General features: G+C 47.2%; 1 protein-coding gene across 1 annotated transcript in view; it reads left to right on the top strand.

Annotated features, from left to right (window-relative positions):
* ADCY10 (adenylate cyclase 10 (soluble)) overlaps window positions 1–13348 on the top strand; it is an 80035-nt gene that overhangs the window by 54292 nt on the left and 12395 nt on the right. Inside the window, exons 18-25 of the mRNA XM_014528528.1 lie at window positions 1437–1562; window positions 3181–3459; window positions 3599–3889; window positions 6659–6725; window positions 7299–7530; window positions 8972–9079; window positions 9546–9721; window positions 12413–12569. Of these exons, the coding sequence (XP_014384014.1) occupies window positions 1437–1562; window positions 3181–3459; window positions 3599–3889; window positions 6659–6725; window positions 7299–7530; window positions 8972–9079; window positions 9546–9721; window positions 12413–12569 (1436 nt within the window). The remainder of the gene's footprint in view (window positions 1–1436; window positions 1563–3180; window positions 3460–3598; window positions 3890–6658; window positions 6726–7298; window positions 7531–8971; window positions 9080–9545; window positions 9722–12412; window positions 12570–13348) is intronic.

The following is a 13348-nucleotide window of genomic DNA, read 5'->3' as shown; positions in this document are numbered from 1 at the left end:
TCCATTTACCAGCGGATAGCAGGCCTAAGCTGCAGTCAGACATCCTTAGCACTGCTGAGGAGGTGGGAGAGGCTCCCACCACCACCACTGTACTGGCAGCCGGCAGCCTGGCTTGTGGCTGAGCAGAGCTCCCCCTGTGGGAGCACACTAACCACCAGGGGGCAGCTCCTGCATTGAGCATCTGCCCCCTGGTGGTCAATGTGTGTCATAGTGATCAGTCATTCCCAGTCGTTCTGCTGTTAGGGTTAATTTGCATGTTACCCTTTTATTATATAGGATAGAGGCCTGGTGCATGGGTGGGGGCTGGCTGGTTTGCCCTGAATCAGGGTGTCCCTGATTAGGGTGGGGGTCCCGCTGGGGTGCCTGGCCAGCCTGGGTGAGGGGCTGAGGGCTGTTTTCAGGCTGGCCACACCCCCTTCGGGGTGGGGGGTCCTGCTGGGGAGCCTGGCCAGTCTGGGTGAGGGGCTGATAGCTGTTTGCAGGCTGGCCAAGCCCCCCATTGGGGACCCTCACCCCATGAGGGTGTGGCCATCCTGGGTGAGGGGCTGATGGCTGTTTGCAGGTTGACCACAGCCCCCAGCCACCCAAGCTTCCAGTGGAAGCTGGCTGGAAGCAGGTATCTGGGATTTATTTAGCTTCTCTAATTGAAACTTTGTTGTCTTGAGCCGAGGCCACAGCCGGCCAGGGCAGGTGGGAAGCTTGGCTTCCTCCATTGCCGGGGCAACCAAGCTTCCTGCTTGCTCCAGCTCCGTGGCTGCCGGCCGCCATCTTGGTTGGGTTAATTTGCATATAGTCACTCTGATTGGCTGTTGGGCATGGTTTGGGGCGTAGCGGAGGTGCGGTCAATTTGCATGTTTCTCTTTTATTAGATTAGATAAGATACTTTGTGATAACCTTTGAATCAAATTTTTGTAAAATTGCATGTACTTTCAATAGTTTTTGTTTGGGCGGGAGGCGGGCAGGGAGATAAAACATCTTTTTTGTTGTTGTTGTTGTTAATCCTCGCCCGAGGATATTTTTCCCATCGATTTTTTTTAGAGAGAGAGGGAGGGAGGAGAGACAGAGAGAGAAAGAGAGATGTGAGAGAGACACATTGATTGGTTGCCTCCCGCACTCTCCTCAACTATGGCTGGGACAGAACTTGCAACCCAGGTACATACCCTTGACCAGGAATTGAACCAGTACCCTTTGGTACACGGGGCGATGCTCTAATCATTGAGTGATATTGGCCAAGGGCAGGACAAAACATCTTTTGAATAAATGTAGATTTTTCATATATCAGTTTTACTTAAAAACAGTATTCCAAACTATTTGGTGAGTCAAGACACACATCTGCCTGTTCTTCCTCATGTGAGACCACCTCAAAGTGCATCAGAAAATCAGAATAATGACAGAACAATGACTGTCAACTTTTCTTGCCTTTTACCTCCTGATAGAGAATGTTGCTAAGCCAACAGAGCTGTTAAGACCATTTACTCTCGGTGATGATGGAGGTGAGGAAGTCTGCAAACTCGCTAGTGGTGTCAGATTGAAGAACTTGTCACCACCAGCATCACTAAAAGGTAAAGACAACTCGACCCGGTGCTCATTCTCCAGAACCTGGGCACACTCTGTTTCCTCTAGGCCAGTGATGGTGAACCTATGACACGCGTGTCAGAGGTGACATGCGAACTCATTTTTTTGGTTGATTTTTCTTTGTTAAATGGCATTTAAATATATAAAATAAATATCAAAAATATAAGTCTTTGTTTTACTGTGGTTGCAAATATCAAAAAATTTCTATATGTGACACGGCACCAGAGTTAAGTTAGGGTTTTTCAAAATGCTGACACGCCGAGCTCTAAAGGTTCGCCATCACTGCTCTAGGACAAGGATCTGAAAATGAGATAAGATCGGCACCCTGGCGTGGCTGTCTTTGCGTTGCCCTGGGTCAGGGAGGCTCCAGGAAGGTGGGACTTTTCTGCTTCTAATTAGGAGCCACCTCCCTCCTGTGCATATTCTGGAGTCTGATTTGAACAAAGTTTTCTTCAGCTGCACGCAAAGTACATTCTCAAACAGAAACCACGTAAGGAGAGAGCAAAGGTAATACTGAAACTTTTCTACCATCTGCTTTTGTAAGAGATGGCAAAGAGTAGAATTTATATCAGAGATGTGTTACTGTTCTTTTATTTATTTATTTTTATTTTTTTAATATATTTTATTGATTTTTTACAGAGAGGAAGGGAGAGGGATAGAGAGTTAGAAACATCGATGGGAGAGGAACATCGATCAACTGCCTCCTGCACACCCCCTAATGGGGGTGTGCCCTTGACAGAAATCGAACCTGGGACCCTTCAGTCCACAGGCCAACGCTCTATCCACTGAGCCAAACCGGTTAGGGCTGTTACTGTTATTTTAAAGAAAATGATTTTCCAGCCACGTCCTTGTATATCCTCAGCTCTGATTTATGCCAGCTGTAAGGAACTTTAAATGTTTCAAAGGATGACCCAGGGGTGCCTCAAGGTTCTCAGCTTCCAAAAGAGCCTCTAGCTCATTTCTGTGTTTTCATTCACTGTGTCTACCGGCATAGGAAGGTGGCCTAGTCTGTGGACAAGTTGACAAGTTCTCATTTTGTCCCTGATGAGGGTGAGGTGATGACATTCTGGTCTGATGTCCAGGAAGCCATGTGAGTTATGACACTGAGCTTAGAAGACAAGTTGGGATTGGTGCTGGGAACCCTCGGACACTTTGTCGTGAACATAGAGATGGTCATGGAGTGTCACAAGGAAAAAAGAATCTCTGGGGAGGACAGAGGGAAGCCTGATTGCTAGGAGATCCCAGGAGAAAGCAGTCAGTGAAGAAGATAGAGGACCAGCTACAGAATACAGATGGCAGGCCTGTTCCTCCCGCCTGCTGTGGCCCATCCTTGTCACACTTTCACACAAAATCAGAACCTTGAAATCAGTCTGATCTTTGCCTGGCCTTCGTGCCATGCGTATTTTTAGACCATAGCATATGCATTTTCCGTGCTCTCCGCGCCAGCGCTCGGTGAAGTAGGCACTAAGCAAACACTTCTTTGGACCTCACTTGGCGAGGTTTCTGTGAACAAGAGCTGTAGAGCAGGACAGTGGTCTGTCTCTAGAAAGGATTTGATAAAGACAGATGAGCAGTTCCCCACTGTGTGGCTTCTTGCACTTGCAGAAATCTCTCTGGTCCAGCTGGATAGCATGAGCCTCTCCCACCAGATGTTGGTAAGATGTGCGGCCATCATTGGCCTGACCTTTACTACGGAGTTGTTGTTCGAGATTCTCCCGTGTTGGAACATGAAGAGGATGATCAACGCCTTGGCGACTCTTGTGGAATCCAACATCTTTGATTGTTTCCGGAATGGCAAGGAGCTCCGGAAGGCTCTAAAGCAGAATTCCGCCTCGTTTGAGGTGCATCATCGCTCCTTGTCTCTGAAGCCCGTTGAAGGACAGGGTGAGTAGAGCCTGGAAGGAACACATATTTCCTTAGTTAAAGGCACATCTGAATCAGAGCTGATCCACGGTAAGTAGCGGGACCAGGTTCGTACCCCCTGACCGCCATGTGGCTGAAAAACCCTCTCTGTTCTCTCTAGCTCACAGGGAGAGCGAAGCGCTTCATGAACAGGAGAGCGAGGTCATTGAGTGCCACATCATTCGGTTCTGCAGGCCGATGATGCAGAAAACAGCCTACGAGCTGTGGCTGAAGGACCAGAAGGTGGACATGCACTTGAAATGTGCCCGCTTCTTAGAAGAAAATGCCCACAGGTGCGACCAGTGCCACAGTGGGGACTTCATCCCCTATCACCATTTCACAGTGGACATTCGGCTCAACTCTTTGGACATGGACTCCATCAAGAAGATGGCCAAATCCCAGGGATTTAAAAGTAAACTTACTTCTTTCTTAATTAGCCCTAACCATTCCTGGAGAAGGTGAGGGTTTCAAGTCCCCCCTAGGGCGTGGGCACACTGAGTTATGAGACTGCAACAGCAGAGGAGCGGGCAGGGGGAGCTGGAATGTCTGTGTGGTAGAGTCCTAGCCGAACCAGTCTCCCTGCAAGAGAGACAGGTAGGTAGGATCAGGGTGTGGCCAGAGTTCAAACTGAAAAGTCCAAACGATAAAACAGACCCAGCTTCAGTCACACCAGGGATGGAACCCTAGGGGTGGGGCCTGACATGGGGAAGTGGGAGCAACAACAGGTCCCCGAGGGAGGTACGAACTTTGCTGTTTTGTTGGTGGAGTTTGAAACAAGGCTCCAGCTGAAGAAGATGTGTGGGAGAGAACTGTGCAGGGCCGAGCTGGTCAGGGCTCCAGAGAACAGAGCTCGGGCTCAGGGCTGGGATTCAAGGCCACTCGTGAAGCCAAACTGATAACACAAACCAGCCAAACATCTGGGAACACACAATGGAGGATTCGGGGGTGGAGGCTTCATGGGCCCCGGGACTCAGCTCCCGCAGGCATGATGGGGTCAGACTTAGGGCAGCAACGCCCACTCCAGCCCCCACTTGTGGGTAGGTAGCCCTGGCCGACGGCCACAGTATTGATGGCTAAATCTGCCTGGAAAAGCAGAGGCCACAAGTAGAGGATTCCTATATTATACATATATTAAAAATTGGGACGAAATGCATGTGAGGTGCCGAGCTCATAGTAGGAACAACATAAGTCCTTATTCTAATGTGTTCCCTATTTTATATGCATTGTCATTGGATCTTCATTTCAACGCTTAAAGGTGGAGGGTTATTTTCATTTTATACAGGAAGAAATTGAGGTTCTGGAAGATGAAAGAGCTTGTGTAATGCCACAGAACAAGGGGCAGAAGGCGTGCAGGAGGCAGCCGATCAATGATTCTCTCTCATCATTGATGTTCTATCTCTCCCTCCTTCCCTTCCTCTCTGAAATCAAGAAAAAAAATTATTTTTTTTAAAAGAGAAATCAGGTCAAGAGTTTTTGAGTCTATATATATTGAGTCTGTACATGAGGGTTTCAAGTCCCCATTTGGGCACAAAAATGATGAGCCTTTAGTAATCTCACCCCATTGGGACAAGAAAGACGTCAAGGGAACATACACATAGCTGAATCTAGTGTTTAGTACTAGTATGTTACATCCCCCCCCCCATGCATTACAGTTTTGAGAAATTGGAAATATGTCTTTAAATGACTATTATAAAAGTAGTATATGTGTAACATGATATTGAAATTGAAATTTGTACCAAGCACTAAAATACAATGGATGCTGCCAGCCAAAGTGAGGTAAATAGATGGAAAAACAGAATTTATGAAGGAAATAGCTGAGAATCAGTTACAATCTTGGAGCCTTCCTCCAGATCCAAGCCATAAACACAAGGAAGAGTGTGGAGAGGGCCTGGATTTATAAAGAAATGTCCTTGGTGAGAGCCCATGAGGTTCCCCATGTCATTATCTCAGCCCTAGTAAGGTGTCTTCCTTGGCATCAGTTCCAGGACACAGAGGATGAGGCCTACCCCACCCTAGAGGGCTGGAGCAGCCTGTGTCCACACTGGGATTGCACTGCCCTCCCAGAATTTGGGAAAGGATGTTGAGGGTTTTTCATGGCTCTGTAGTTAAGGGCAGACGAGATAAACAATTGAAAGTCGTTGGCATATGGATGGAATTTAAGTCAAGGGCAGATGAAATGACTGATAAAAAAAATTGGATGGAGAAGGGAGTCCAGGACCAAACCCGGGCTTACCAACCTTTGGAATGTTGGCAGAGGCATAGGAGCCACCAGGGAGAGAAGCAAGGGAATGGGTGTCACCAAAACTAATTAGGGGAGTGATCAATTGTATTGAAAAGGTTACAAAGATGTGACCTTTGGATTTAGCAACATGGTGGCCACTGGTAACCTTGACAAGAGCAGTTTAAGTGAAAGGATAGAGGCATCATTCGATTCCTTTAGCTCCCAGTCCCCTGAGATATATTAGATCGCAGTTTCGGAGCAGGGGGCAGGGAGGTGGGCAAACCAACCCTCTCTCATCTGATCAGGACCTTGACAGAGGCCTGTACAGAGGTCGATGGGCACTCATTCTGTGGGAGCAGGGGCACAGAAGTCTTTCAGAAGAAGGTGATAACGAGGGCCTTCAACTGTCCTTTTATAAATTAAAAGATCTGCAGAGTAAAGCATTTGCCTGAAGCCAGCAGGATATGATCTGAGACAAGTCCCTTTCCTGATCTGGGAGTTTTCCTTCTCCCAAGATAGAGAAGTGGCTAGAATAAACAATCCTCATTTGTTTTCTGTTTTAAGGTCATCATGGAATTTTCTAACATATTTAAGTTAGGCTGGACTGAAGGTTTTTTGTGTTGTTGTTTTTTTAATCCTCACCAGAGGATATGTTTATTGATTTTAGAGAAGAGAGGGACGGGGAGAGAGAGAGGCATTGATGTGAGAAACATTGATCAGTTGCCTCCTGTACTCACCCCAACAAGGGATCAAACCCACAACCTAGGCATGTGCCCTGACTGGGAATCAAACCCGAAACCTTTTGGTGAATAGGATGATGCTCCAACCAATTGAGCCACTTGGCCGGGGGTGACTGAAAATTTGAAGTCAAGATTTCCTGCCCCTTATAACCAAACACCAGACATCTGTGCCGGGCAGAAGAGTTCACTGACCCATACAACTCGTTTGTTTCTTTTCTAGCTGAAGAAGACATCTTTTGCAAAATAGAGAGTTTGAGGAAGTCTGAGATACTTCCAGAATATGCCAGGTACAGGCATGTATATAAGTGTTTAGGGGGTACAGCATAGACGACTGTCATTCAGTTCTGAAGACTGCTAGAGTCATCCGTCTGGCCAGTACCTCTGGCCTCTGAGGCAAAGTGGAGAAAGGTTGGAGGTGTGTGGGGGAGTTTGGTCAGTTGGATCTACATTAGCTTTTCTTATCTTGTTCTTTTCTTAGTCTGTAAAGATGTTTTCATTTCAAAAGCTATACTGGTCCTCGCTGGTGTTGCTCAGTGTTTAGAGTGTCTGCCTGAGGCCTGAAGGGTCTCAGGTTCCATTCTGGTCAAGGGCACCTACCTGGGTTGCAGGCTCAATCCCTGGCCCCAGTCGGGGGGCAACCAATTCTCTGGGTTGCAGGCTCAATCCCTGGCCCCAGTCGGGGGGGGCAACCAATTCTTGTGTCTCTCTCACATAGATGTTTCTCTCTCTGTCTCTCCCCTTCCCTTCCACTCTCTCTAAAAATCAATGGAAAAATATCCTTGGGTGAGGATGAACGACAACAACAGAAGCTATATTGTGTTTGCGTGTAATTCCTCCTCTTTATTTCTGCATTTGGACAGTTTCGAAGAAATAAAAGAAAGGATCCTGAATTTCTTTGACATCATTATAACAAAAATGAGGCCGTCTCAGGAAAACATCATCCCCTTGGAGTCGTGCCAGTGCGAGGAGATCCTGGAGGTGGCCGTCATGCCACTGGCCTACCATTTTCTGGCTCTGGGAGAGAACAGCAAAGCCTTGTATTACTTCCTCGAGGCCGCGTCCGCGCATCTCATCTTGGAGGATAACTACATGGTAAGCTGCTCCCACCCAGCTCTCCTCCGGGAGCCTGAGGCAGCGGAGTTGGAGCAGGGGGAAGCACAGCGCTTCGCTCCTCATGTTCCTGCTACCCACCAGCACACCTTCCTTTGACAATCAATTGCTGACAGGAAATTCCAATCGATGTGTCTCTCTCACACTGATGTTTCTCTCTGTCTTTCCCTTTCTCTTCCACTCTCTCTAAAAATCAATGGAAAAGTAATCTCAGGTGAGGATTAAAAAAAAAGGTGAGGACAAATTGCGAATAGCATATGCGTCATTTGTAGAAACCTGCCGTGAATTGTGTCCCTATATTTGGAGAGGGAGGACATATGTCATTCCCTGACGTCTCTGCCTCAGACTCCCCTGCTCGACCAGCTTCACAGACCTGAGGAGCATGGCCTGCGTCCTGGCCCCCAGGTGGCCTGCCCCAGAGCTTACAGCCAGCAGCCAGCCGGGGTCTGCCACCGCAGGCCAACCAACCCTCCCACCTTAGATTTGCATAACATTTAAAATAAAACCCTTCCCAATGTCAGAAAGCCCCAGTTCTCTCAGGCATGTATGTTAAGAATGAAAGTCCCCTTGGCACATCTGATACACATGTAGGCCGGGGGACAGGGCCAGTGAGTCCCAGGAAGACAAGGTTTGGGGAGTCCTGGGGCCAACTTGCTAAACCTGTAGGGAGTGAAATGCCAGGGAGACAAGGATAGGATGCTGAGCTCAGAGCAAGGTTCCAGAATGTGCCATTGGCACCCTTCTCTCCCAAAGTCTGGTAAGACCAGGGCTGGCCACAAACTCATGTCTCCCTCCTGCCTCCCACTCGTGTCCCTTGGGTTGCAGGAGACGTGGGGAGAGGAGCTTTAGTGCTTCACCTCTTCAGTCTGACCTTGCCTTGGAGGTCACATGTGCCAGGACGCCCTGCCTCACAAAGTCATAAGAGGTTGAGGATGAAGTGAGGAGCGTTGCGCGGGGCCTTTCCTTCCTCTTCCATTTCCCCAAAGGTGGCCCTGGGAAGGGACAGGGGATGAGGCATAACAGGTCCCAACAGCAGAGACCAGCTTCTCGTAGGTGTGGGGCTGTGTCAGGGCCATGAATGTGTTGTTGGAAATAAGGGAGGTTGGGGATGGAATTACTCAAAGGAGAAATTTCAGGTAAGGGGACTGATGTGACAACATGAAGATGCGGAGATTTCGAGATTCACCCTCTAGAAGGAGTGATCCAGTGGACAGAGATGGGCATGAAAGTGGCCCCTGTCTTCAGCCGGTGTTACCCATCCTGTTCCTGTCTAGACTTTGGAGGCCCTGTCTAATCAGGAGTTGGGGTGGAGGCGGAGGGGAGACCTGAAGTGGCCCTCGGTTCCCCTCCTTCAGTGGAGTCTGGGGCGATGGCCCCTCTGTGGTTTGGGTCCCTGCTGACTCAGCACCTCCGATCTTTGCAGGCATACACATATTTGAATGAGGGAGAGAGGTTGCTGAAAATCCTCAAAAAGGAAAAGTCTTGGAGTCATACTTTTGAGTCTGCCACCTTCTATGGCCTCAAAGGTCAGGTAAGAAACCATTAAAAACACAATTTTTCTGTGATTTTCCATTGGGGCTGTACATAGAAGTAGAAGACACCACCCCTGTACTTTGTACATCCTCCCCCATCCTCTACCCCCGTTCCTTTTCCAAGACTCCAGAACCCCAAGCGCCAGGACTCAAACCTCCTCACTGTCACTTGCCAGCAGCAAGGTCTTCCTTGTCTTTCTTGACATTGTTATGAAATGTCCTAACAGACCCCCAAAATGGGCATGAATGGCTAAACATTTTCTCCAAGGTAGAGGATTCACACCAAAAATGCTAAATGCTAGTCATTCAACAATCCTTCCACACACACATCCAGGAAACACCACTATGCACGGGGCGGTTGCTCCGGGCCATAATTTACCGTCTTCTGATTAAAATTCCAAAAGGCTGTATTGTTGGAACACACCAACTAAGACCAGAATCACTGCTTTCCCTCCTTTCCTGTAGGTCTGTTTTAACATGGGCCAGATGGTACTTGCCAAGAAAATGCTGAAGAAGTCACTGAAGCTCCTCAACCGAACTTTCCCTTTCAGCTTCATCTCCATGTTTTTCTATATCCATGTTGAGAAAAACAAACATCATCGTTATATGAATCAGCAGACCCCAGAGAGCTCTCCTCCAGGGTAAGGGAAGGAGCCGGGGAGAGCTGGGTTCTCGTCTCACTCCCCGAGGAGGGAGATCTACACATACACCAGCGGTCAGACCCCAGAACAGTTGTGGAGGCCGGACCTCTGAGATCGGGGTGCCAGCATGCTAGGGCAAGGGCCTTCTTGGGGTCACAAACTTCTCATTGTGCCCCTATGTGGTGGAAGGGGCTGAGGAGGCTCTGTGGAGCTCATAATAACACAACCCCCTGCAGAAAGGCTCCACCCGCATGACCTGATCACCTGCTCATGTCATCACTTTTGGGGGTTCAGTTTCAGCAGATGAATTTAGGGGGATGCATACAGACCATGGCAGAATGCAGTTGTTAAAATTAGGCAGTTCCTCCACTGAATGAGGCTCAGCCGCTGAAAGCAGCGTGCAGTGGAGGAAATGACACGCTGGAAGGCTGGGCTGGAGGTGGACGAGTGTGGGTCTTAGCTGTGTGACTCTGAGGCTCACCTCTTCTTCTGTAAAATGGGGTTAATTACGGTCACACCTTGGTTCTCGAACGTCTCCCATTTCGAACAACTTGCTTTTCAACCCGACAACCCTTTCATGCTGATACCTATACATCAGTCACATGTCTCTCAGAGGAGAGAATGTGTGAGTATGAAAGAGTATATTCCATCCACCCTTCCATTTAGTTTACTGATAAATCTCGTGTTGTTAACATCTCAGGAAATTGTGCTGTGAAAATTTGTGTGTTTTCTTGCTGCTTATTATTATTAAATACGTACAGTAAGTCTCCAGGGGTCCTGAGAAGGTTAGTGACAGCAGCAAAGTGAAAGGAAAACTGTGATAACAACAATAGAGCTTAGACATGCACTGTGTATTGGAAGGTTAAAGCAGGGACTCATTCAGGGTCTGTAACAGATGAATTCAAGTCACATTATTTCTAATGTGGGAAAAATGCTTCGGTTTTTGAACAAATCGCTTCTTGAACAGCCTTCTGGGATGAATGAGGTTTGAGAACTGAGGTTCCACTGTACTCCATCCACCCTTCCATACATGGTTGTCATCAGAATCAAATGTGGTTAAATGATAAAAGGTGTTTTCTTAAGTAGCTTCACTTAAATGCCAATGACCGGACTGCTGATTTATATAAATAATCTTAATCCTCACAAGGTCGGTATTCTAGTGCCCATTTTTTTTCTTTTTTTTTTCTTTTATTGCTTAAAGTATTACAAAGGGTATTACATATGTGTCCTTTTTTTCCCCGCCCTTGACAATCCCCTGCCCTCCCTTACCCCCCAGTGTCTTATGTCCATTGGTTTTGCTTATATGCATGCATACAAGTCCTTCGGTTGATCTCTTACTCCCCTCCCTTCTGCCCCCCAACCCTCTCTGGCCTTCCCACTGCAGTTTGACAATCAGTTTGAGGCAGCTCTGCCTCTGTATCTATTATTGTTCAAAAGTTTGTAATGGTCTTTATTATCCATGAATGAGTGAGATCATGTGGTATTTTTCCTTCATTGACTGGCTTATTTCACTTAGCATAATGCTCTCCAGTTCCATCCATGCTGTTGCAAATGGTAAGAGTTCCTTCTTTTTTACAGCAGCATAGTATTCCATCGTGTAGATGTACCACAGTTTTCTAATCCATTCATCTACTGATGGGCACTTAGGCTGTTTCCAGATCTTAGCTATGGTGAATTGTGCTGCTATGAACATATGGGTGCACATATCCTTTCTGATTGGTGTTTCTGGTTTCTTGGGATATATTCCTAGAAGTGGGATCACAGGGTCAAATGGGAGTTCCATTTCCAGTTTTTTGAGGAAACTCCATACTGTCTTCCATAGTGGCTGCACCAGTCTGCATTCCCACCAGCAGTGCACAAGTGTTCCTTTTTCTCCACATCCTCTCCAGCACTTGTCGTTTGTTGATTTGTTGATGATAGCCATTCTGACAGGTGTGAGATGGTACCTCATTGTTGTTTTGATTTGCATCTCTCGGATGATTAGTGACTTTGAGCATGTTTTCATATGTCTCTTGGCTTTCTGAATGTCCTCTTTTGAAAGGTGTCTATTTAGATCCTTTGCCCATTTTTTGATTGGATTGTTTATCTTCTTTTTGTTAAGTTGTATGAGTTCCCTATAAATTTTGGAGATTAGGCCCTTATCAGATATGACGTTGGCAAATATGTTTTCCCATGCAGTGGGTTTTCTTGTTGTTTTGTTGATGGTTTCTTTTGCTGTGCAGAAGCTTTTTATTTTGATGTAGTCCCATTTGTTCATTTTCTCTTTAGTTTCAAGTGCCCTAGGAGCTGTATCAGTGAAGAAATTGCTTTGGCATATGTCTGAGATTTTGTTGCCTTTGGATTCTTCTAGAATTTTTATGGTTTCCTGTCGTACATTTAAGTCCTTTATCCATTTTGAGTTTATTTTTGTGTATGGTGTAAGTTGGTGGTCTAGTTTCATTTTCTTGCATATATCTGTCCAATTTTCCCAACACCATTTATTGAAGAGACTATCTTGGCTCCATTGTATGTTGTTGCCTCCTTTGTCGAATATTAATTGAGCATATTGGTTCGGGCCATCTAGTGCCCATTTTGAGGCGAAGAACATGTGTTCAGAACACTGGCGAGGGGCGGCTGGGGCCTGCGCTCCCTGCAGCGAGGGGCGGTGCTGACCCCTTCCTGGGTGACCGCCTCCCTGCCTCCCTCTCCCAGGAAGAAGCGCTTGGCGGAACTGCACCTGCAGGTCAACTGCTTCTCCCTGCTGTGGAAGATCTACAGCTTGAACTACTTTTTTCACTACAAGTACTACGCCTACCTGGCAGCTCTGATGGAAATGAACACTGCCCTGGAAACACAAGATGACTTCCAGGTAGGGTGCTTCTGTGGCTGCTTTGTAAATTTCTGCATCTCATTTGGCAAGACAAGCCTGGCAAGAGCCAGTCGGGTCTCAGAATCACAAGAACCAACACCAGCCTCCCACACGCCTGCTCTGAGGCCAGCGGGTCAGCACTCTGGTCCCCGGGTTCCTTACACACCTCATGATTCTCGAGGACCTCAAAGAGCTTTGATTTCTATGGGTTGTATCTATGATATTATGATATAAAAAACAAAAACATATTTAAAATATTTGTAAAATAATAAATCCATTACATATTAATACAATTAACATTTCCGTAGGGGGGGAAACTATTTCTCTAAACAAAAAATTTAATGAGAAGAGTGGCATGCGCTAAGTTTTTGCAAACACCCTAATGCCTGACTTCCTGGAAGACAGATTCTCATTCGGCTTGTTGCAGAATTTACCAGGCGGCCGGAAAACACACACCGGGTGCTCAGAAGATGCAGGAAAAACCCTTTATTTGCAGATGTACTAGGACGGTGACTCAGGGGAGTCGCTTTCCAAAGCCTGAGCCCCGGATGTGGAGGGTCTCTCCCGTTTATCCCCTGGGTTTCTGTCTCCCCAGATACAGACCAGGCTTCCGGACTTTTCGCGGGCTTTGCAGTCCTCTGTGGGTTGGGGTGGGGGAGGTGAGGTTACACCCAAAGGCCTGGCCTGGGGGTGCCAGTGACCTCCCCGGGTTAAGCTGTTAGATTCCTGGTTTGTGGCCCTTGTGAACTGGGAGTATTTAGGGAAACAGATTATTGCCT

Source organism: Myotis brandtii, unplaced genomic scaffold, assembly GCF_000412655.1.
Source record: "Myotis brandtii unplaced genomic scaffold, ASM41265v1 scaffold64, whole genome shotgun sequence".
Lineage (NCBI taxonomy): Eukaryota > Metazoa > Chordata > Mammalia > Chiroptera > Vespertilionidae > Myotis > Myotis brandtii.
This window is presented reverse-complemented; position numbering and strand designations above follow the sequence as displayed.